The sequence below is a fragment of the Balaenoptera physalus genome (genome assembly GCF_965194825.1).
Source record: "Balaenoptera physalus genome assembly, chromosome: 1".
In the NCBI taxonomy this organism is placed as follows: domain Eukaryota; kingdom Metazoa; phylum Chordata; class Mammalia; order Artiodactyla; family Balaenopteridae; genus Balaenoptera; species Balaenoptera physalus.
The window spans coordinates 161,407,722-161,432,154 of record NC_138882.1 but is presented as its reverse complement, the minus strand read 5'-3'; the positions used below and the strand labels follow the sequence as shown (position 1 = coordinate 161,432,154).

The 24,433-nt window shown below is 52.4% G+C and overlaps 1 protein-coding gene and 1 pseudogene across 2 annotated transcripts; one reads left to right on the top strand and one right to left on the bottom strand.

The window, feature by feature from the left end:
* Positions 1–5,572: 5,572 nt before the first annotated feature.
* P3H1 (prolyl 3-hydroxylase 1) lies at positions 5,573–24,258 on the bottom strand. Its single transcript, XM_082466136.1, has 15 exons — positions 23,723–24,258; positions 19,176–19,328; positions 17,636–17,825; positions 17,290–17,421; positions 16,304–16,443; positions 11,889–11,978; positions 11,524–11,576; positions 11,222–11,343; positions 9,414–9,541; positions 9,152–9,247; positions 8,564–8,714; positions 7,317–7,434; positions 6,861–6,936; positions 6,456–6,596; positions 5,573–6,041 (listed from the first exon to the last, which is right to left on the bottom strand). Exons 1-15 carry the CDS (start codon positions 24,185–24,187, stop codon positions 5,886–5,888), a joined length of 2,211 nt encoding a protein of 736 aa, XP_082322262.1. The 5' UTR covers positions 24,188–24,258; the 3' UTR covers positions 5,573–5,885.
* LOC309663125 (mitochondrial intermembrane space import and assembly protein 40 pseudogene) lies at positions 19,810–23,716 on the top strand (annotated as a pseudogene). Its single transcript has one exon. The product of its transcript is annotated as a mitochondrial intermembrane space import and assembly protein 40 pseudogene (transcript).
* Positions 24,259–24,433: the final 175 nt, after the last annotated feature.

The window sequence follows — 24,433 nt, the reverse complement described above, 5'->3', positions numbered from 1 at the left end:
CTCCTGCTGGGGCCTGAGGCACAGGCCCCTGAGCCCCCCGCTCCAGAACAGCCTGGTGGGGAGCAGTGGCCTCTGCACATTCCCGGGGTTCAGGCTGCCCCCTCCTAGCGCCCCACCTCCCCTCCTCTCTCCCGTCCCAGCTCAGCCCCCTGGAGCAGGGGAATGTTTAACTCTCCTCGACCTCATTAGCAATCCCCTCACGTTCAGTTCGGCTCGCCAGGCGTGGGTACAGGGGAATGTCACAACCCCACTCCCGCCAGCCCCCCGGCGCCCCCTCCAACCCCAGTAGCCCACGCGCCCTTTGCCGGACTGCACTGGGGGAAGGCAGGGTCCCGCCGCAGACCCTGGCCTCCTTGCACCCCCGACCCAGACCCCCTCCGCAGGGACAGCCCCGCCCGCTCCCTCCCTCGCATTCTTCACGTGGCTATGCAAACGAGAGGGTGCCCGGCGCTGCAGACAATGCTGCCCTGTGCGCCCGCCCGCGCGTGGGCCCTGGTATGGCCCGCGGCCGCGGCGGCCAGCTGGGGGAGGGGCCTGCCCTCGAGGGGGCGGTGGGCTCTGCTGGGCGGGCCTGCGGTTCCCGACTCTGCTCCCCTTCCCTCCCCACCACCCCCCTCGCCCCGGCCCTCCGTGCTGGGGAGGCCCGAGCCACGTGGATCTGTGCACACGCAGACCTGCTTCCTGGGGCGGCCTGCGCGTCCCCCAAAGCTAGCGGGCCCTGGATCCGTGGTACAGAAGCCAGTCCCGAATTCGGATTCCTCTACCACGGACGGTGAGAGACTGTGCGATGGGGACGAGCAGAGGACACAGCCGGAGCCCAGAGTGGAGACTCCGGGGCCGCAGGGAGCTCCATTTCTACGCGTTTAACCGTCTAATCCTCAAGGCAGCCCCCTCACGATGGGCGTCCCTTCACGGATAAGGAGCCGAGGCTGAGAGAGGTGACCTACCCCAAGCTAGGAAGCCAGGGGCTGGGGGGCTTTCCTATCAGATCTGTCCACCCCACACCCCGCCCTTTCTCAGGAGTACTGGGAGGGGCGAGGCTGAGCTGGCTGTGGAGCCTCGCCCTCACCTCTGAAGGGGACGTCGGCTTCACGGAGTCACCGAGGGAGCTGCCCAATGTCTGAGAGAGTGTGAGGTGCACGCAGGGGGCGGCCACCCAGCACAGTGATTCCTGGAGGCCGGGTGTCCCTCTCCCAGCCTTCCGCAGGGCTCTCTCTGTAAGGAGGATACAGGGGTCATTCTGGTCCTGAGGAGCTCCGGAGTCAGGTCTCTGAGCCTCGGGATCTTCAAGGCCGCACAGAAACAGAGTGCCAGAGCCACACAGCCCTGGAGACCGGGGACTGCAAGCCCCTCCGTTGACAACTGACGAGCTGAGAGCCAAAGAGGGGAAGCTAGCCTCTTAGGGTCACACTGCTGCCCCCAGGGCCTGCTCACTCCTACACCCTGGGCACCCCCAGGGCCCTCCCCCACACCGAGGACCCGGAGCCACTTTATGGTCCAGAATGAGGCTCACATCTCCCTCGGAAGTGCTTCTTTTTAAAAAAAATTTTTTTTATTGGAGTGTAGTTGATTTACAATGTTGTATTAGTTTCAGGTGTACAGCAAAGTGAATCTGTTATACAGAAGCTCTTCTGTTTATCCCTTCTGTTGTTTGAGGTCTTGAGTCTGTTCTACCAAAACATCCCCTCCTGCCCTGATGGCCTTCCCTCACCAGTGTTCCAAAGCCCTTTGGAATTCAGATCCCGCTCCTGGAGTAGAGTTCCCTAACCCTGTGTAGCTTCTCCATCAGGACTCCGACCACCCCAGTGCCCCCCTGCAGTCCAGCGACTCCCAGGCATGCGGGGAGAGCAGGAAGGCTCAGGACCCACCCCAGCCTCCATTAAGAGCTAACTAGAAACCGCCCTGGGGTGTCACGCTTCACTGTTTAAAAGATGCTTTCACTTACATTACGAGAAGCTTAGGGTTCTAGCTTTACCTCTGCCACTGAAAAGCTGTGTGATGCTAGGCAAGTCCCTTAGCTTCTCTGACCCTGGTTCCCAAACTGAAAAATAGGGATAAAAGCATTCATCTGTCTGGGTCATGAGGGAGTTCACAAGAATCCAGATGGGCGAGAAGTGCTTTTGGAAAACATAATATGCCTGAAGAAATGTGGCTAATGAAAGCTCCGTTCCAAAATGACTGCCTCCTGGGCCGTCTCCCCCTTGTGCCCTCACCCTGGGTGCGGGCGACTGCTGGTGGCTGACGACCCGCTGCCCCTTCCTGCCTGGCAGTGCCTGGCAGGGCGGGTGCTTTGTAGATGGATCTGTGCTGACCACTGACTGATGGGTGTGAGGATGAACTGTTTCTGCCTCCCTCCCAGAGAAACCCTGGAGCCCCCTCCCTGGTCCTTTCCCACTGCCAGTCAGGAGGGTCTGACTCGGTTCTCGTCCAGCACATTCTCTGCGGCTACGACCTGAAACGTTGGAGGCTCAGGAGGTGGTGCTGGTCAAACTCCCCCCAACTCTGAGTCTGACTTTCCCACGGAATCCCAGGCTCGGAATGGAGAGGACTTGTCCAGGTGGCACAGCTAGAAAGCAGTGCAGCCAGCGGTGTGGCCACCCCAGTGTCCTGCCTGCCCCGGCAGGGTCAGGTGCTCTGATCTGGGATCTGTAATGCTCTTTGCATATTTCCTTTCACAGCACTTGGTGGGTTGTTCGTTTGCCTCCTTCCTGAGGACTGAAAGCATCTACCAGCCCTACCACTGGCCCCATTTTTGTGTCCCACGCCTAACCCAGGGTGAGGGCATCTCTGCAGCACATGTGGCTGTCTGGTAGTGCCCTCTTCTCTTCCCCAAACAACCCTGAGCACTGGCTCTCTTTGACACCCCCGCTGAGAGCTCTGCCAGCTGCCTGGGGTGCCAGAGATGGACGTCTTCCACGTCCACATCTCCCCCGAGTTTGCTGAGTTGCCTCCCGTCCCCTCTAATGTTCCCATGGCTGCTCTCCCTTCACCTCAAGCAGACTTCCCCAGGGCCGACCTGCTCATGCCTGTGTTTTACAAACGGGCCAAGCAACCACAGCATCTCAGCCCGGACCCCGCCATCACCCCCTGCTGCTGGGAGGATTCACCCACCATAATTATATTCACTTATCCCAGTTCTGTTGCCCTTGAAAACATTTGGCCTTTCATGAGCTAAACTGAGATAGTCTGCTGTCTCTCTGGGCTTAGCATACTTTGAAATTGTGAAGGTCACCTGCCTTGATGTGGAAACTTCTGGAAGACCAGAATCAGGCTGATGGAGTTTTCTGTAATGTTGAGTATCTCCTGTGTGCTAAGCATTGTGCCAGGCTCTCTGAGTATTCCCTCATTGATACTCTCAGCCATCCTGGGAGGAAAGGACTGTAATCTCATGTTACTGGTGAGGAAACACACTCAGAGGTCACACAACTGCAAGTGGTGGAAGTGAGAGTCTTGCCCAACTCAGCACGTGGGTGAAGCTCGTGCTCTTTCCATTAACGTGGTCCTCTCTTCATACGGCGAGTGGGTCATCCAAACAGGACATGGGATCACCAATGACTAAAGGAATAGTGACTGTCCGTATGGGATCATTCCCATGAGCATACTGTCTCCCAGCTTAAAAAACAACCGTTCCTTCACTTCACATCTCCCTCCAGCTCATCCTGCCCCCCATGGACAGCCAAACTCCTGAGAAGAGTTGTCTATACCCACCAGCACCACTCATTCTCCTCCCCTTCTCACTTGACCTCACTCCAGTCTTTCGTCGACCAGAACATCTCTTGCCAAAGTTCTCCCTGATCTCCATGTCACCAAATCCAAAAGCGGGTTCTCAGTTCTTATCGTGCTCAACCTCTCAGCAGCATTAGACACCGCTGCTCAGCCCCTCCTTCCTGAAACACTCTCACTGGCTTCCAGGACTAGGCCTCTTGGTTCCCCTGCTCACGGCTGGTCCTCGTGTCCTCTGTTGGACCCCACTGCCTCCGGAGCCCCAGTTGCCTGCAGCCCGGCCCAGTCTTCTGACTCTTCCTCTGTCTGCACTGACCTTAGTCTCCTGGCTTTGAACACCCCCCAAAGGCTGATGGGGACCCCCAAAGTTCTGGCTCCTACCTCCACCTCTCCCTGAACTCAGAAACCTTTTGTCTCACAGGCTCCTCGAACTTGCGCATAACACATGCAAAACCAGACTCCTGCTTTCCACGCCCCATAACCATCTCACCTGCAGTTGGCCCGTCATGGGAAAGGGCGGCCCCACTTCCCCAACTGCTTGGGCTGAATCCTTCTTTTTTTTTATTTTTTATTTTTATTTTTGGCCGTGCCCCTTGGCATGCAGGATCGTAGTTCCCCAAGAAGGGATCGAACCTGTGCCCCCTGCAGTGGAAGCGTGGAGTCCCAACCACTGGACCGCCAGGGAATTTCCTAGGCCGAATCCTTCTTGTTGCTCCTCCTCATACCGTCCAACTGATCAGCAACTCCTGTCAGCTCTACTTTAACGAGATCCAGAACCTGACCTTTTCGCTGCCTTCGCTGGCAACACCCGATCCACAACACCTCTTTCTCCACCCGGGGTCTTTGCAGCAGCCTCTGTTCTGCTCTCCTTGTCTCCGTTCTTGCCATTGTAGCCCATTCTCCACATACATTCTTCACTGAGGCCTTTCAAATGTAAGTCAGATGCTCTCACCCCCCTGCTCAAAACCCTCCAAGGGCTCCTGTCCCACTGGGTCAAAGCCCAGGTGCTCTCAGTGGCCGACCAGGCCCCAGGGACCCTGACCTCGCTGGCTGCTCTGTGTCGGCACATCGGCCTCCTTGCTGTTGCCTTCTCCTCAGGGCCTGACCTGCCTTCTTTTCTACCTCAAAGGATTACACACACACACATTTATGTGTTTGTTACCTGTCTCCCTTACTAAAATAGAAGCTCTATGAGGGCTGGGACTTGTTTGGTTTGACACCATATTCCCAGCACCAGCACTTAGCTGGTGCTCAATAAATAAACACTGGTTGATTGAATAAATGGGCTCTCAGGGTGCAGGTTCCCAACTCACGACCCCACTGCATCTCAAGCCCAGGAGGGAGATGGGCTTGCGGCCCGAGGAGCTGAATCTCCAGGTCTGCTCTTACTCCGTCTCCTAGAGCTGAGTGTTGTCCTGCACATGGAGGCCCTGAGGTATGAGGACCCTGAGGCCAGACATCAGAGCAGGATGCACGTGGCCGACACGGGGGCAACATGCCAGAGCACTGCTGACCGCTGCTAGCTGCCAGAGAAGGATTAGTAATAATCCCTGCCATCCACCCAGAGAGTTCCAGTTTACAAAATGCTGTCATATCGGCGTCGCATGTGGGCCCCACAACTGCCCAGAGGTGAGCAGAACAGCGATTATGGTCCCCGTTATACATATGACAACCCTGAGGTCCCTGAGGTTAAGGGTCTGGCCTGAGACTGCACAGGAAGTGGCCGAGCCGGGTACAGAGCTAGGCCTCTTCACACCATGCCTGCCACTGCATCCTGCCCAGAGCAATTTTTATCAAGTGAGACCCCTGGCACCGATGGGCATATTTCCACTCTGAACAAACCACCGAGTAAAAAAAACCACGAATCATTTATTCTTTGGTGGTCTACACAGGCACTTAAATACTGTATTGCTGTCACGTGGCTGCCTGTGCAGGCCCCCGGAGTGGCTCTGGGCCTGCGTCCTGAGCCCTTGGTCAGGCCCGGGGGAGAGGGCCGTCCTGCTACGTCCACTCCAAGGGCGGCAGCACCACGTGCACGGCCATGAGCCGAGCCCCCTCAGCGGGCAGACCTGAGCTCCCCACTGCTCCTCACCCGAGGCTGGCCGGTCCAGGCTGCAGGACGGAGCTCCTCACGTGGGTGGTCACCGTCCACACGTGAGCTGTCAGAGCTCATCCTTGTGCCCTGACTCACTGCTGGGGACAGACCCCTGTACGGGCTCGGGGGGGCCCTCCTGGGCTTCTTGGGGCTGCTCACGGGGGAGGTCCGTCTCTTCTGGGCTAAAGAGCATCTTCACCAGGTCATCCGCCTGCACCCTGTCCTGCAAGGACAAACCCCCGGCTGTTCAGAGAGGCCTCTGGACCAGGCACTCACCATCTCTCAGGTGCTACTTCCTGGAGAACAAGAAGGCTCTTCTCCAGTGGCCTCCGAGCTCATCCTAATCCCAGCAGGTCCTACTCTTTGGGCAGAGGCAGCAGAGGTGGTACCCAGCGAGGGACCAAGAACCAGGATCACTCCCCTTATTGTCCCCCCTGCCCCCCACCTGGAGCCCCATTCCCAAGGAATGAAGAAGGGCCGGGGACCACGGTGACACAGTGCCGAAGCGAGGAGTCTCCCTGGACTCCCAAGCCCAGGGCTTCTTCCACGTCTAAGCATCGGCAGTGGGACTGGGGAAGGCGGAAGCAGAACAAGGGCCCTGCCAGGAACAGGTCACAGCAGCGCCAACTGCTCTCACCCGCTCGCTGTGTCGAGCATCCAAAGTGAACCACAGGGCGATGGCACAGCGCTGCCCTCTGGTGACAGCCTTCACTCCATGAGGGTTTTCCGTGCCCGAAGAGAATCCCACGGCCCTTCCGCACTGGGGCTGCACCTCTGCCTAAAGGGGACGACGAGGGGGGTACACAGGACAGAGACCATAACCTGCCTTCAGAAGGGACACGGGGTCATTCAGGTCCAGGAGGGGATGGCCCCTCTGCCTGGCTTCCCAAAGACCAGAGCTAAAGAGAACAGGTGACTAGTCAGAGGCGCCCTGGTTTGGGGAGGGGAGTGCTGGCCACCAGGAAGACCAGCTGGCCATTCTGCCCACTGCACCTTGAGGTTTTGTCTCCCCTCCCAGGGATGGGGACAAGGGCGCACTCACCGTCACGGTCTTGGCATCTAGTTCAGTGAAATAAAAGTTTCCTCCGTCGAAGTCTGCGTTCAGGTAAAGAATGGCACTGGGAAAGGCAGAGAGCACCTCGACACCGACTTCCTCTTCCCGCCCCTCAGACACCCACGGCTCCAGTGCCTTTATCTCCAAGTGCTCCCAACCAGCAGCAGGAGGGGGGCCTTCTCTGAAGCCTCACGAACACGACTCCTGACCTTCCCGCCTCCCTACCCTCGCCCCTGAGAATCCGCCATGCCCTTCTCTGGGGTGCTTCTGTACCAAGTCTACCTTTCCCTGTCCTACTCTCACACTGCACTGTAATGATTCCAGTTTTATCTGACTCCCAATCCAGAGGGTCCTGGACGCTGGGAAGAGCTGGTCCCAAACATGCATGTGTCGGGGGAGGGGGCAGGGCACAGGGCCCTGGGGGCGTCAGAGCAGAGCTGGCACCTGTAGTCCCGGAAGGTGTAGGCGGGGGGCTCCTTGATGCACACGAGGGCCTCGGCGTTCAGGATGCAGTTGTCCACGTGGACAGGGTGGCTCCCGTCCTTCCTCTCAGCCTGTGCCTCTGCGGCCAAGGAAACACACGTTAGCACTGGGGCACCTCAGGGGACACTGCAGCTCTCCTGCTGGCATGCGAGGGGAGGGGGTCACTGCCGACCAGCTTCCCTTCCTCTGGTTTCATCCACGTACTCCAAGTCTTTAGACACATAGCAGCAAGACTAACCTTAAACCCTTAACCTTGGTGAGTAAAAACAAGGCCTCACCCAGCCCTTCACTGCCTGCCGACTCTTCCTGGCTTCCTGGCTTCCCACTGCCCAGGCCCCAGGGCCCCCACCTGGAGGACGGGACACACACAGTTGCGAGTCTGGCACATTCCCTGGGTGTGCCCAGATTTTGATAGAATTCCAAACTTTCTGAGGGAGAGTAAAGTCCTCTAATCTCTGCTGCCCATCAGGGTCATATCGGCACCAGGGGCCGCTGACGGCTCTGGCATGACAGACCCGGCTGTGGGTCACGCGCAGTTCCTGGACACTGGCCGTGCCTCACCCCTCCTAGGGAATGCAAAAGGGAACGTGACAGAGGGAGAGTGAACGATGAACAACCTCCAGCCTGCCCTAACTTGTAAAATAAGTAGTTCTCTCAGAAATTTGGTATTTAATGATTAGTGACAGAGAACTTGCAACGCAGATCGTCATTCACCTAAGGACACCTGTATGCCCAATACCAGCGCTGAGAACCATTGACTTACAGGATGCAAAATACTCTTGAATGCAGCGCTCCGTAATTTGGCTTCTGAGGACCTCACCAGTCTTACGTGGCTGCCCCCCGTCCCCCCTTGACCTTACGCTCCAGAAACGGCCACTTTCTTAGTCCCCCCAGCTGCCGGTTGCTCGATGCCTCCACTCCTTTCCTCATGCTGCTCCCTCCGACTCGAACGTCCTCCCACTGCCCCGTCTACTCCACAGCTCCTATTCATCCTGCGCAGCTCTCATCACCTCCTCTGGGAAGCCCTCCTGACTCCCCGGGGAGACTGACTCGAACTTCCTCTGCTGCACTCATTGCACTGGTTTACGTTGGTTCCCCAGCAGGATGAAAGGGACCATATCCTGCTCTTCTCCGTGTCCTCCGCATCCAGCTGGTGCCTGGGTGGGCAGCGTGTGCTGCACGGGGGCTGCGGGTTGAGGGAGGCCCACCTTCGATCGCGGTGCGGCACACCAGGTGGGAGTAGGAGAAGTAGAGGGGGCTGTCCAGGCGGAAGTAGGATGCCACGACACGCCGCACCTTCTCCGTCACGTTGTAGTACAGGTGAGCGCTCTGCAGAGGAACCTTCCCTTCCTGTCCCAGCTGCCGAGGAGACCAGTGGTCAGCTACGCTGCACGCTCCTCTGCGGGCCAACAGAGACCACAGGGGCGCCAGGCCCCATTCCTCGTGCCCACCAAGGACCAGCCCCTCTGCTTCCCGTACACGACTCTCTGCCATCGCCCCCTCCCCTCACCTTCACACTTCTCTTTATGAGTAACCTGCTCAGAAGTACAGCGGTTCTTCAGAAAGCACTCTCAAGCTTGGGGTATCAGTCTTGCTTGCTTGCCTCATTGTTATTACACTAATAGCCATGGTTCAAAAGTCAAGCTCACCCGGCATGGTTTATCCTGCCTCCGTGGCAGCTGGGACGCTGACAGGCAGACACTTTTACCTTTCCTACCACCACCTCCAACTCCTCCCCAGAGCCTGCTCGTCCCCCTCCCCCTTCTCCACACTCTAGAACACAGTACTGACCCTACCTTGAGGGCCTTGAAGACAGTGACGCCATAGAACTTTTCGCTGGGAGTGTGTGGGGAGGTCTGACCCCGGTAGCCATCTCCTAAAGTTGCTGCTGCCTACGAGGCCCCAAAAACAGGTGGAGTTAGCCAGGCAGCTGAGGGCCCAAGAAGAGGTGGTCGACTGCCCGCAGCAAGGGGCAGGCAATCGTTCAGCACCTAAGAGGCACCTAGTCGGGGGAGGCTGGGCCCTTAGGGAGATGGTATGGTCACCGGGTTCCCTCACATTGGTCAGTCTCTGCAGCTCCCGGCACTCATCGTCAGAGATGACACCATCCATCACCACCCGCTGGGAACCGTTCAAGACTTTGGAGGTCATGGTGAGTCTGATACCGTCATAAAGCAGGGGGCCACCTGCAAAGCAATAACACCGGCTAAATCCAGCAGTAGTTCTGTCCAGACACTCTCCGTCAGATATTGCCTTGCTGTAAGGAAGAGAAATTCCAGTTGTTTCCTGTTCACCAGAGAAACCTCCCGTTTGGTCGCTTCCAAAGGTAGAGTGGTCCAGAGGATGGAACTTAGAGCTGAAGGGCAGGAGATCCAAGTCCTGGTCCACAGCTGTTAGCTCCTGGGCTTTCACGCATTGTTGAGGAAACATCATAAAGACAATCCTAAAACATGAGTTCAGGACCAGAAAGAACTGGGTTTGACTCCTGGATCCTCCACTTACTAGCTGTGTGACCTCGGCAAGTTACTTAACCTCCCTGAGCCTTATCTCATCTGTAAAACAGCATCTACCTCGTAAGTTTGATGTAAAGAACCATAAGACAACTTAAAAGTTTAGCACGATACTTGGCACCTAGTAAATGCTTAAAAGTTTAGCTACCATCGTATCGTCATCTATTTAAAATGAGGATCTTACAATCTGCCCAACCCACTTCCCAGGCAATTATGAGAATCAAGAGAAATAACAGGGTGAAAGCTCTCTGAAAACAAAGGAATGCTGGACAAATTCTTTAACGTGCTAATCTCATTAAATTAAGCACTTGTTAATTGAAGCAACTGTAGAGTAAAGGCCAGCCTTTCTCTCTTGTATTTCTCCTGGTGTCTCTCTGTGCTGGGGACATACCAGAGACCCAATTCGACCCCATCTATTATTTACTGAGGCCTCAGCGTGTGCCAAGCACTGTGCTAGAAAAGGCAAGGGATTAACACCTGAAGACAGCACCTGTTCCAACAATTACACAAATGACCAACACAAGGCAGACCTTGTGAAAGTACAAAGTGCCTTGGAAGTTCAACAGACATGGGGGTGGGGATCCCAACTGGCCTGGAGTTTAAGAAAGGCTCTGTAGGGTGGATCTGAGACGCCTCACGGGGAGAGATGATGGGAAGTGTATAGGTGGAGGCATAGGCCTGAACAAAGACTTGTGAGCAGAGAGAGGCTCAAGGACGAAGAGAAGGTATAAATGGGGAATGGTAGAACATACGGTTAAAGGGGCAGGCAGGGAGGACGGCATCAGAGTCCCTGTGTTTGGAAGACTGGTCTAGCCCCCAGGTGGGAAGGGGCAAGGACAGATTGGAGGAGAAAAGATGAGTGCAGAGAGGAGGGGCTGGGGGCCTGATGCACGCCTGAGGCCATGGGACAAGAAAAGGGTTGGGGAGAGAGAAAGAGAGCAGAGTCCTAATTGGCAGGCCCCCCCGGAGGACTGGAGGGGATGGGCAAGGGGGGACCAAAGGAGACCTGAAGATTTTGAGGCTTGGTAACAGGACAAAGGATGGCAGCTGGGAGAAAACAGTTTGGGGGTAAGGAGAGAGGACAAGTTTTCTCCTATAAATACTTACTGAAGCAAACTAAACTAGTGTCACTGTGACTCAGAAGCCTTACTTCTTAACCAAAGGCCAATTCTCAGTGCTCTTTGCAGGTGGAAGTCCCGTGGGTGAGTGAAGAAGGGCCACGGCGGGGGTGAGCCCTGACCCGTGCCAGCTCGGATCCTGAGGCTGCTCTCTAAGGGGAGCTGCCCAGCTGACATGGGGACCACCAGCCTTGCTGCCCCCATGACAGCCGAGGTGGCCCCACGCTCGTCCTCTCACCTTCCCGGGTCAGCCTGCTCATGTCCATTGACTCCTTGGTCTTCTCTTCCACGAGGGTCTCAATCTCCTTCATCAGGTTTCCGATCTCCTGGGAGATGCGGGCGGCTGTTTCCCGTTCTGACCTGCGAGCACAGCCAGTCTGAGGGCTATATTCCAGGGCCAGCCCAGGCTCCCACCCCAGCTTCCCAGACTGGACCTGCCCACCCCTTGCCAGGAGTTCACATCTGCCTCTGCCTGGGCTCAGGAAGCCTCAAGTGCTTCATCACACCGATCCAATCATGCAGTCTCTTCAAGGCCCTCACTTCTGTTTCTCTTGCAGTCTCTTGGGAATCACCTCTTCTGGAGTCCATGAATCCTAAAAGCAGAGCAGGAAAAAATGAACAGTGTCGGGTGACCTGCTGAATCTTCCAGGTCTCGATGCACATACTAGGGCCTACAGGGAATCCACCTTCTCACCGGCCTCCTTTCAGGAGATAAAGTGAGAGGTCTCTGGAACTGAGTCACCTGTACCTGGCTGCCCAGAATCTCCCGTCTCTCATCCACGCACATCTCCTGTTTGGCTCAACCCCCGAACGGCCCTCTCCCCAGAGGCACACGGTGTACAGCTCAGCCCATCCCTTGCATCCCCGCCCCACTCCCCACTCTGGCACCCTGCACCCTGGCTCACCGGGTCAACAAAGGGAATTCCGAAAACATCATAAGCGAAGAAGAGCAGTTCTTTCTCCAGCAGGCTTCGCTGGTGGTACTCCTGGGCACTCTGAGGAAACGCAGTGGGAGGGACGCCCTGGTACTCAGCCCTGACGCTGGCTCTAGCCCGCACTCCCCGCCCCTGCGTTCCATACTGTTGCCCCCAGTGCGACCCAAGGCTTCCTCTCCCACTATCACTAGTGTGTCCGTCCCCCCGTTTGGGACAAGTCTCACGTCTGTGCTCAAGGGTTGTTCTTGCCTGACACAAGCAGCCCCTCTGAGGGTGGCACAGACAGGCTTCCCTTATAGGGAAAACAGCCCCCCTTCCTTTCCCTGCCGTTAATCTCTGAGACAGAAAACCTGAGGATTCTCAGGAAATACTCTTTAAGAAAGGAAAATTCCTTCTTGACCTCTGCAGGAGTTCAACATGCAGGGGAAGAAAAACCTAGGTGTTAGGTGACTCCTGCGTTATTCATTTAATCTTTACAGCCATTTTTGAGGTTGATAAGATTATCCTCATTTTACAGACGAAGACACCGAGGTACAGAGGGGATATGCAACTTGTTTGAGGTGACACTATAGGAGATGGTAGAGCAGGGACCTACATCCAAGCCTGGGTCTGTCCAATCCTAAAGCCCACGTGCTTTTTCCTATGCCATCTGCCTCCCCTCAGACTTGGAGTGGACAGTATCCCTCCTGGGAGTTGGGTCAGTGCAGGAGCAGCTGGGTCCAGCATCCGGCCATTCCCACACGTGCTCAGTGGTAGGGCTCACCCAGGGCAGGGAAACTAAGTACCTTCTGGGGTCACATCTTTCCCTAGGTGCCCTGCTAGTCTCCCAGCAGCAGAAGAAGGAAGGAAAAGAAAAAGAAGACATCATCAGTTGAAATAAAAGATGAGGGCAATAAGGAAAACTTTAAAGGTGTCAATGAGGCCTATATCACCTATTATATTTACCCAAGAAGAAGATGGAAATTTTCTCCTAAGGAGTTTAAATAACTGGCCTCCCTCACCTAGTGCTGGACTCCAAGCTAGGTATGTGTTATCTCCTTTAACCCTCTCCAACTGCTCTATGAGCCTGCCAGGAAGCAAGTCCCACTTCTACCATTTACTCATTCAGCACTGATTTACTGAGTATCAGCTATGTGTCAGAACTGTGCCGGCACTGGGATAAAGCTGGGAAACAGAGATTCCGGCCACCGTGGGCAGCCGTAGGCTGCTGTGCAAGTTAACTCACTTCCTGGAGCCTAAATGTCCTCATCTCGAAAATGGCAAGAATAGCGCCCACCTCACAGGGTGCCTGTGATGATTAAATGCGATGATGGTTATAAACCACCTAGCTCAGTGCTTGGCCTGGGACAGGGCTCAACAGATGTTAGTTACCTTCTGTCCAGAAGGGCAGTTCTAGTTAGAAATGGTAGACTGACCACTTATTTTCCCTTTCTGCCCCAGACTCACTAATATGACCATAAAGGGTCAGGGGGAGGGGTCTTAACCAAGCAAAGAGACTAGGAGAGGCGCCATCTCAAATCCAGATGGTCACCATCTAGCGGCCAAAGAGGACAACGACAAAGTCACCAGTCTCCATATGGGAGGGGGTGGCAAGAGGAGCGTTATTTCTATTAGAGACTCTCAGGATTGCAGATCCAAGAAGGAAGAACCTTGGTTTTTAACTTCAGGGTAGGTTGGTGACCCCACCTCACTGGGTTGTTATGAGAATCAAACGAAAGAAAAGCTATGAAAAAGTTTTGTAAACTATAAAATGCCACACACATTTGAAGGGTGCTTATTTTCCACAGTAAGCGCCACAACAACCAGAATGGGAGGTCTGTTACTGCCGCATCATCCACCTGCTTCTCCCAGTGAACAGAGGAAAAATGAGCCACCCTGGGCTGGAGTGCGGGCAGGGCAGGAGGCTGTGAGGGCGGTATCCTGCCACCCGTGTGCCCCGGGGCCAGCGCCGTGCACGTGTCTCCCAGGCTGGGAATGTGGTGCCTAATTAGACATGGAGAGGAGGGAGGCATGAACCCCCTGCCCCACCGCCAGTTCCACCTCTCCCCTCCACCTGGTCAGCTCCCCTCCTCCAGCCCCCCGCCTCACTCAGGCCTCATTAGCTCTCTCTGCTCCGTGACGGCCTCCAGCACCTCCCATTCTGAGCCCTGCCCCATCACGTCTCGTCAGGCTGCTTCAAACCCTTTGAGGGCTCACCACTGCCTGCTGCACACAGTAGGCTCCAAGGTCCTGGAGAGGCGCTCAAGACCCCTCAAAAATCTGACCCTCCCGGGCCTCATTGCCTGCAACTCCCCAGCGCCATCTTCCGTTCACATGGGACTGTTGTCCAGGTGGTTTGCATATGCTGTCCTCCATCTAAAAGGCCCTTCTCTGACTCATTCACCTACTAAAGGCTTTTAAAACCAATTGTCAACACCACTGCCTCTTGTGAAGCCTTCCCGGACCCGCCAGTTGCTTACTTTTCCTCCGTGCTCCCACTCTAGCTCGTTGACCCCTCTACTATGATATTCACCGCAGCATTTTACAAATCTTGGATTGTACACCTTTCCAAGGTGGTTTTAGATGGCATTCAAAAAGACATGAAAGTAGTACAAATGTAGCTAAAAGAAACTCCCGGGGTATCGATAGACATAAATAGAAATGTTCAGTTCTCCCCCGCTCAGCCCCTGACCCACGGGCCCGTGCCTGGGGGTGCGGGGGTTAATCCCGATGAACAGTTTCTTACCAATCTGTGCAGAAAGTTAAAAAACTTAAAAGTATATATGCATTACCAAAAAACGTAAATAGAATACCACTACAGTTCTATCTCTTCTTTCTCTTTACCTAAAATTACATCACGGAGACAATTTCATATTGGTGCGTAGGAATCTACTCAAGCAACATAATGGTTATCTTGTATGTTACTGAATGAACGTGCCATATTTTATTTAACCAGTTCCCCAAATTGATAGCATTGAGCTTGTTTCCAGTTTTTTGCTTTTAGCGGCGGACTTCCGATGCACACCTGTGCACATTTACCTTTGCACGCTTGTGTAGTACAGCCAAGGGTGAATCCCCGGCAGTCAGATCGCTGGGTAAATGAACAGTACAGTGTGCAGCCCTACCAACAGCCCAGGGGTGTGCCTGCTCCCCTACATGTGTCCAACAGACTTGTTGCACACACAACTGAGGGGCCTCTAGAGTAACTGTAGCTATGTATCTTTTTTTTTTTCTTTGACAAAAGGAAAAACTGATCCAAAGTTACAGCTATTTTTACAGACTGTAAGATTGGGTTTTGGAGAGGCCAGCAGGACACAAGTGATTGAGGGTCACAGTGACAAGCCACCCCATCTCAGGAGGTGGCTGAAGTTGGAGGTAAGAAAACCCGCCACCTGCTACTTGTGTACCGTCAGCAAGACCTCTGTGATGCCACCTGTCCACACAACACTTTGTACACCACCTGTCGGCTCACTATCTCATTTGACCCTCACACTCGTCCTGTGTTGAAGACAGAGCAAGAACCATAATCCTATTTTACAGAAGGAGAAAATGAGACTCAGAAGGGCAGTGCAGCATGCCTAAGATTCCACATGATGTGTCAAAAATCACATGGTTAGTAAGTGGAGGAGCCAGGACTTGAGTCCAGATTAGTGACTTCAAATCCACCTCATTGTTCTGGGCTCAAGAAGGAGAGGATCTAGGGCCTGTGCGAGGCATATGTACAAATATCGAGGTTCACAGTATTGAACTTCACTAAGTTAAAAACAGAGAACTTTTCATGTTTTTAACACAAAAATGATACCCGTTCACCGCAGGGAATTTAGAAAATATAAAGGAGCAAAACACAAAAATCACCCATAATTCCAGAAATAGCCATTGTTAAATGAACAGCACAAAGTGCAGTCCCCCCGGCAGTGCAGGCATGGGCCTGCTTTCACTTCAGTGTCTTTCGTTTTAGTCTTTCTATTACATAGATTTTTTTCCTTGTTCTGGAGTGAGATGGGTATAATGCTGAAACAGGGAGAGATCAAACAATGGCAGAAAGAAGCGGGGGCGGGGAAGAAAATGGAGGCAGAAAAGAGGTGAGTGAAAAAAAAATTTAGCATGAAGTAGAAAACGATAAATCTTGGCCAAATCAAGTCTCAAAGTGGAGGTGCTGAAAAAGGGAAAGAACATGGCTGCTTTGCAGTTCTGCTTTTCCTTGCCGACTCGGAGAACAGACTTCTGGGCCCAGATCGTGCTAATTAAGGTTCTGGCTTATTCCCCGCTTTCTGTGCACTCACACCCACCCAGGCAACCTGCCCCCACCCTGCCCGAGCAGCCCCGGCTCCTTCTCCTCTGCCCCACTCTCTGCTTTCTGGTCTGGGTTCAGCTGGCAGCCACCCAAAGTAATGCAAGTCTCTCACCTCACGGGGGCCGATGGAGCTGGCTTGTTCTTCTCCAAGCATGGCTGTATAGTAGGCCAGATTCTGGCTCATCACCTCATCATTGGGGAAGAAGAGGAGATAGGTCTTGGCACATTCAATGGCCTGTGTGTAATTCCCAACTGCAAAGGGGAAAAAATGGCTGAGAAGAAAGCGTCGAATCCTGGGTACCGTGAACCGCCTCGTGTTCAGTCTCAGCACAGCTCGAGGCGATGATGACATGGCAAGGTGGCACCAGCTACATAACACGACTGCCTGATTTGGCGGGAGAAATTACAGAATAAATTACAGAATATACAATTGATTTTTAAGGTGCTCAGTGCCTGCAAGTAATTCAAACATTGGCCTTAATACTCCCAATCATTAGACCAATTTCAGGAATATTCCCCCGTCTTCCTACTTTTTTTTCCCTATGGATTTTCAGAAGAGAAGGGAAGATTACAATAGCAGCTCGTCTCTTTGGCAGAGTTCTTGTTGATATGTGTTGGTCTCCTCAACCATAAAAGTGTATATTCTTGAATATGCTGTAATGCTTAGCACACAGTGGGGACTCAGTAAAGACCCGCTGACTTGTTGCTTTTCTGGATACCGACAGCCCCCTCACCCCACCCCAGAGCGTCAGTGCTACATGAGGGAGAAGGGCGGGGAAATGCCCTGTGAGCTGGTTTAAATGGAAGCACACCCTTGCCTTTACTATAACTTAACTCAGGTGCAAAATGAGATTATAAATGTTACAGAGGGGACCAGAGGGTGAGGTCCTAGAGTCTCCCTCCCCCAGCTTTTCAGGCTGCTGGTACTGCTTCTTGGGAGGTGGCTTGTAACAAGGTATTCAGGGATCACCTGGCATGGTGCCTGCCAGAGCCAAAGAGAGAAACCAAACAGCCTGAAGAAGCACAGTGGCCATCATCCCTGCCTTCCTTGCTTTTGGCTTAGCGCAAAGCAGCTGAGAAAGAGAAAGGAGGCCTTACTGTTATAGTAGGCAAACTGCAGATAATTATAATGCGATGGGAGGAAGTCTTCAAAGGGCTTCTCTCGACTTGGGTGGGAAGCAAGCTCCGTGACGCAGCTCTGCTTACAGCTGAGGACCTGGATGTAATGGTCTGAAAGGAATCGAGGAGGGGGAAGAACCGTAAGGTCAAGTTCCAGGATTCAAATGCTGCTTAAGATGAACAAATTCAAGTGGAAGCAATTTTCAGTCAGATTCCCAGATTTAAGAGATTCAGGAATGAGGCTGAAGATGCTGTGTCTGCAGAAATCACGTTGTCGCCCTCAGAACCCAGAGGCCTGGCCGAGGGCTGGGTTTGGGCCCCGCACCTGTGATGGCCTGGAGGAGGTCAGCGTTGTACTCCAGGTAGTTGTAGCCGTCGTAGTCATAGGGCCCTTCACAGAGGGCACGGCACTCCTCGTCGGCCACGAAGTACTCCCGCAGCGCCGTCTCCAGGTGGGGCGCGGCTTCCTGCAGCTGCTCCTCGGAGTAGAGGCGCACTCCCAGCCGAAACTCGTGCTACTGGGAGGAAGGGGTACTCAGATGCAGGGCAGGCTGCGGACAGCCCTCCCTCCTTGCCCACGGCCACCTCCGCGGGCATCCCCGTGGCCCTCTCAGGTTACGGATGCAAAGGGTGCCTGCTACACAAAGAAAGCCTGCTGGAAACGGTCTTTACTTGGTCAGTCTTTACATCTGACTTTCTTTTGAAATTTGAAAACATTTAACTCAATCTACTTGGAAGATATATGGGAATTCACTGTCATTTTCTTGCACTTTTTTTGTAGGGCTGAAAGTTTTCAAAATAAAAATTTAATAAAAAAACATTTAACTCTTAGCTATCAGAATGTGGTTTGAGGTGATGAAAGCAATCTTTCTAGCAGTAAGGAGTGATTTGGGCTGCTGCAGCTGATTATGGACTTTGCTTCTGCTCTCTGTGGGACACGGCTCCCTTCTTGCAGACAATAACCATTTTCATTTGTCACAGAATCACTAAAAAAGAAAAAAAAAGAAAAAAACCCAAACTGTGTAGAGTTGTATAATGTACTAGATGTACACAGTTTACTTTTAAAAGTCATTTTGATGTTGTTTCTAATATGCCTATTTCTAAACTACAACATAAGCCCTTTATGAAAATGCTATATTGAGACTTCCCTCATGGTCCAGTGGCTAAGACTCTGTGCTCCCAATGCAGGGGGCCCAGGTTCAATCCCTGGTCAGGGAACTAGATCCCACCTGTGGCAACTAAAGATCCCGTGTGCTGCAACGAAGATTCCCCACAGGCCACAACTAAGACCCGGCGCAGCCAAATAAATAAATAAATAAATAAATATTTTTTAAAAATGCTATGTCATCATAGACAATACCTCCTATGGGACACAGACTTTTCCTGCTAAATAAATAAGAACACTGAGGAATACTGTACCACTCACTGTAGTGAAAAGCAAAAACCTACATGACCAAAGAAATTTGACAAGTAAATGAATACGATGTGTGCATAAGACGGATTGTCATGCAGCACTAAAAATTGTTTTCAAAGAAAATTTGAAGACATGAGAAAAGACGCATCATATAATGTTAGTTCAAAAGAGATGATGAAAAATACATACACAATATGACTCCAAATTAGGTTTAAAAATTAGAAATACTGAAGACTTAAAAAAGAGGCCAAAATATCAACTACTGGTTTTCTGAAAGTGGCACTATTATAGATGATTACTTTCTGTTTTTTACGTATTTGCATTTTTCTAATGTTGTACAATGAACATACATTACTTCTGTAATCAGAAAGCAACCCTAGTGAACGTCACTATAATAAAAAGAAAGAGCGAGAGAAAGGGATAGCGTTTTTTGTTTGTTTTTTGTTTTCACCATATGGGGTTTGGCCTCAAGATCCTTGAAGTCGGCTTCCTTCACCCCAGACATGGTTTGATAATAGTCCAGGTTCTGACGCATCTCCATGTGCTCAGGATTGCCCACGAAGAAGGTATGAGCTGCTGCTACGGCTTTCTCCAACTTGTTTATCTACGGGTGAAGAACAAGAACATGGTTGTCACAGCCAAACCTTGATGGTTTGTGTCCAAATGTGCAGTTCACAGTAAACAGGAAATCCCCGCCTTCCTGAGCCTTCCACTCTGTGCCTCGGCCCCTGCCAAGCCCAGAAAACACACCTATTGCAGGAACTACATACCAGAGATTAGAAGCACGGGGCCCTGGGCAGGTTTTCAGCTATTTCCCAAATCAGCATTAGGGATTCCTCAAATTACAGGAGGCAATGCTTCAGAAGTGTAAACATTCTATTCTAAAACAAAGGTGGTATTGTAGGGGGAATGCTATGGAAGACTGACTGCCTAAATAACATACTCTCGAAATTCAGATGTGGCAACTAAGCTGAAGAAAGTCTAAGGAGTCAAGGATTAAGGGGTAGGAGAGAAACAGCAGTTAACAATTAGACCATGCCGGAGAAGTTGCTTAGGGGGGAAAAAAAAAAAAAAAAAAAAAAAATATATATATATATATATATATATATATATATATTTTTTTTTTTTTCCCTGCGTACGTGTTTTTGACACATTCAAGGAAAAGGTGGGTGGCTGAAAAGTCTTAAGATCCTATACAAAATCCAGACATGGCATCTTCTGACTTTTCAAAGCCCAGGGCTCATGAGGTTAAAACAAGTGGCTATACAGAAATCTGAGGGGGAAATGTGCTACAGGTCACAATCATGCCCATAGCAATGGACTCCAGCATATCAAAATTACACAGCTTCATATGCAGAATCCAAAATAAATCACTAGGCGGGTCCGTGCGGGTCTCCAAGCCGCCTGCTTGGCAGCGGAGAGGTCACGGCATGAGGCCACCGCCACAATTGCCACGAGGTCGGAGCGCTGGGCTGCACTGTGGCCTACTGACGGCAGGAGGGAAGGATCGAATCGTATTTGTGACCAAAGAAGACCATGAAACTCCAAGCAACGCGGAGCTGGTGGCCGACGACCCCAATGGTCCGTAAGAGGAGCACTGATGGATCCTGCCCAATGGAGACATCAGCTGGAACTGCCCGTGCCTTGGGGGCACGGCCAGCGGCCCGTGTGGGGAACAGTTCAAGGCGGCCTTTTCCTGCTTCCACTGCAGCACAGATGATGTCAAGGGGTTGGACTGTGTAGACCAGTTCCAGGCCATGCAGGAGTGCATGCAGAAGTACCCGTACCTCTATCCCCAGGAGGAGGAGGAGGAGGAGGAGGAGGAGGAGGAGGAGGAGGAGGAGAAGCCAGCAGATCGATTAGAGGAATCGGCTGCTTCTGAGGTCGCTGCGACCAAAGAAGAGGAGGGGTCCAGCTAATGAAGGCCTGGGGCGCTGGGCTCCAGCCTCCTTCAGAGCGTATGAACCTCTCCAAGAAAGTGTCTCTCCCTCTGTTGTTCTGTGCATGTAATGTACAAAATAACGTATTGTGCTGATCAGGGGTCTTGGCCCCTTGACATAGACCCTGAAAAATGGGTTGTATGTATGTGTACCGCACATGAACCTAACAGCGAATGTAGCTGCCACTTCTGAATTCTCTTCGCAGATTGTCCTGAATTTTGCCACTTTGAAATAACGTGCTGAATAATCTCAGCAACCAAAAATCATTATCTGAGAGTGTCTCTTGTGAGCGAGCTGATTTATTCTGATCCCTTGTATCCCTTTTAGTAGATTTTATACCCAGTTGGAAAGTGAAATAGAAACAAAACATCTTCCTTTAAAAATGCTGGAGTGGGGCCGTTCCTTGTAGAAGGGGCAGGATGATCAGCCCTTGAGTATTTGACGAAGCACTATGCTTCATTTCTGATATATTTTGGTTTCCAGTTTGCATTGAGCTCCAGGTTTTCTATATTTGGAAAACAGGGCTTTGGACCCTCTGAGTGACTCCCTTTGTAAGTGAAGAGAAAGGTTGTTTTTTTCTGTTCTTGTTATTCCAAAAGCCCTGGTTTGGGGTCTGTGTTCACACTGGCTCTGTCTCAGCCTGTTCAGATGCAATGTTCTTGAGAGGTGGGGACCTAATCATTATCAAAGTAGCACCCGAGAGAGGAAACGGTGTCAATTAAAAGGAAAACATGATTTTTACCTGGAAAAAAAAAATCACTGATGATCTAATGATTAATTACATGGGTTGTGGTGTCAGACTGGTGACAAAGGTAGGTTTAATCATTCACTTGTTGGGGCTTTAGGCAAGTTAAAGTTTACTCTCTAAACTCAGTTCTCTAATCGGTCATCTGGAGATAGTACTCGCTACCTCACAGGATTGCTGGGAAAGTTAAATGAGAGGATATATATTCAGCTTCTAACACATGGTGCTGGGCACATATTAAGTGCTTAATAAATGTTAGCTCAATAAATATAAATCCTAGCACGTTAGTAATATGCTAAGAAAAATATTTTTTCTTTTCTGATCATCAGTACTAGTAAATGCACACTAAACAACAAGTCAGCCCTGGCTGTGACCCCCAAATAGCTAGGTGACCCACTGTCAACAATCCCCATCTCTGTACCTCAGTTGCCTTAATTATAAAATTAGAAATTCTCTCAAGTCTGTCCCTTTTATGGATTGATTCTCTCTCCCATATCTTTCAGCACTGCTCTTGCCTTTCTCTGTTCTCCTCCATCTCCACACCCCTCACCCCACCCCCAGACCTTCTTTACCCACTAAGCACGATGCACCTCATTTCTTTCTCTTATGTGGACAACTGCAGTCATCTCCTAATGGTTCACCCTGCCACCACTTTCTCCTTCTCCCAAGGCCTACGTCACATGGCTTCCAGAATTAGCATTCTACAATCCAGTTCTGATGATGGCTCCTTGAAGCCTGCAGAATTCTCTTCCCAGTCTGGCCCCACTCTATCGTGAATGGTCATCCTTCCTCTCCTCTAACAATATTTGGGATCAGCTTCAAATGTCACCTCTTCTTTCAAGTCTAACTTCTCTGACACAAAGCTAGATTCCTCCTCCTTTGTATTCCCACAGCTAGATGTACATACCCTTTTAGTAGCCCTTACTACTAAAGTGACTCTTAACAGCAAAGCAAGGTAACACAAAAAAATACAAAGTCAAGCATTTTAATTACCTGTACAAGAACTGGGATGTAGTAAGTATTCAATAAATGTTTGTCAAAGAATTTTAAAAAGTGCTGTTAAGTGACATGACCAAAGACATAGCCCAGTTATTTTGGTTTCAAGTCCAGCACACTTCTGGGAAACTAGGAGGAATGGACCAGAACTGTGTAAGCATAATGCCTGTGGAAAGGTGAAAATTTGAGGTCCCCAAGATTTTCTAAGTCTCTCTTTAGGTTGAATTGAAGGTCTGTTAAACTATGGATATAACAGATACCCGGCACAGCTCCTTCTTCCTTTTTTTAAAAAATTAATTAATTAATTAATTAATTTTTGTCTGCGTTGGGTCTTCGTTGCTGCGCACGGGCTTTCTCTAGTTGTGGCTAGCGGGGGCTACTGTTTGTTGCGGTGCGCAGGCTTCTCATTGCGGTGGCTTCTCTTGTTGTGGAGCATGGGCTCTAGGCGTGTGGGCTTCAGTAGCTGTGGCATGCAGGCTCAGTAGTTGTGGTGCACGGGCTTAGTTGCTCCGCGGCATGTGGGATCTTCCCGGACCAGGGAACGAACCCATGTCCCCTGCATTGGCAGGCAGATTCTTAACCATTGCACCACCAGGGAAGTCCCTCCTTCCTTTTTTCCCTAACAAAATGGGCTAATAACAGCAGTTACTTTACAGGATAGTGCCAGGATCTGGGCAAATGAATTAATAAACGCAAAGTACTTAATAGCCTGAAAGTATGTGTTGGCTCTCATTATCATCATAAATCAGAAGCACTCCAAATCTATGTATACACTTGGACTTAAGGCACTCTGGAATTCCTAAAAATACTCATTTTCTTTGGAAACCTGACCGACCAGCCAGAGGGTCCCTTACAGGGAGGGGCCAGACAGCCTCTACTGGCGACGTGGCAACCTCATGTCCTGAAAGAAAGCTGCTGCACTCGGGCAGCAGGAAAAGCATCACTGAAAAGGGAACAGGAAGGAAGATACTGTAGAAAGGTCCTAGCTTCTCACTCGGTAACTTACAACAAAATTAGGATCAGAGACCCAAGCTGCCGCTGTAGTTCCCTCTAAGAGGCCTCTCGGGGAACACAAGACCAAGTTTTGCTTGGTGTGTGCCTTAACCCCGGCTGGATCTTTGGGGTCACCATCTGCCTATGCGAACCGGCGAGGCTGGTCTCCCGGCAGGGTCTCTGCTCTCCCTGGATCCGAGAAGAGCTCCCTGGCCAAGACGCCACTTTCCCTCTCCGCGAGCACTTCCCTGGCCCCCCAAGTTCCCCCGGGCCAACCACACCCAGAAGGATCCCGGCCGCCCCGGGGCCCAGGCAGATCTGCACCTTGAAGTAGGCGACCTGTAGGTAGTTGTAGGGGCTCCGCTTGCTGAACTCCAACTCCAGCTCCTCGCTGAGCGGGTGGGTGGCCGACGGCCCGAGGCAGCGGCGCAGGCAAGCGGCGCGGCGCAGCAAGCCCCCGAAGAAGCGTAGGTCGTGCAGGGCGGCGGCGCCCGAGGCCTGCGCGAGGCTGGGGGGCGAGTCCGGGTCCAGCTCCCATGGGAGGTCGGCGGCACACCGGGTGCGGCAGCGCAGGCGAAGGGCGCGCAGGGCGGCCCGCGAGCGCAACGCCCGCTCCATGCTCAGAACCACCCCGGCCCAGTCACCGCGAGCATAGGCCGCGGCCCCCTCCGCGAAGAGCAGATCAGGCGCCGTCATGTCCCATTCCGCCTCGGACTCCGCCTCGGCCCGGCAGGCAGCGGTGGCAACCGCCAGTAATGTGGTCAGCAGCCTCAACGAGCGCGCCGCCATGGCCGCTCAGACCTAACGGGACCGCTGGTTACCGGCCAGGGAGGCCAGGGATGCCCGAGTCCCACCCCCGGGAATCCCCGCCCCAGAGTGAAGCCCCGCCTCCCAAACCCAGCAGCGCACGCCCAGGAGGCTGCACCGCCTCTTTGGCCTTCCCCCAGCTTGGACCCCGCCCCTCAGCAGAACCATGAGCGTCAGCCGCAGCCACGCCTCCGAGCTCCGGGCAGCTCCGACGCCCAATGGCCAGGG

Excerpts from the sequence above, each read along its gene's own strand:
- P3H1 (XM_082466136.1), bottom strand. The coding sequence starts at position 24,187 with ATGGCGGCGCGCTCGTTGAGGCTGCTGACCACATTACTGGCGGTTGCC. Across the intron at positions 8,715-9,151 it reads CTGTCTTCAAGGCCCTCAAG|CTGGGACAGGAAGGGAAGGT; the intron begins GTAGGGTCAGTA and ends TCTCCTCGGCAG. Across the intron at positions 6,042-6,455 it reads ATGCTCGACACAGCGAGCGG|GACAGGGTGCAGGCGGATGA; the intron begins GTGAGAGCAGTT and ends TTGTCCTTGCAG.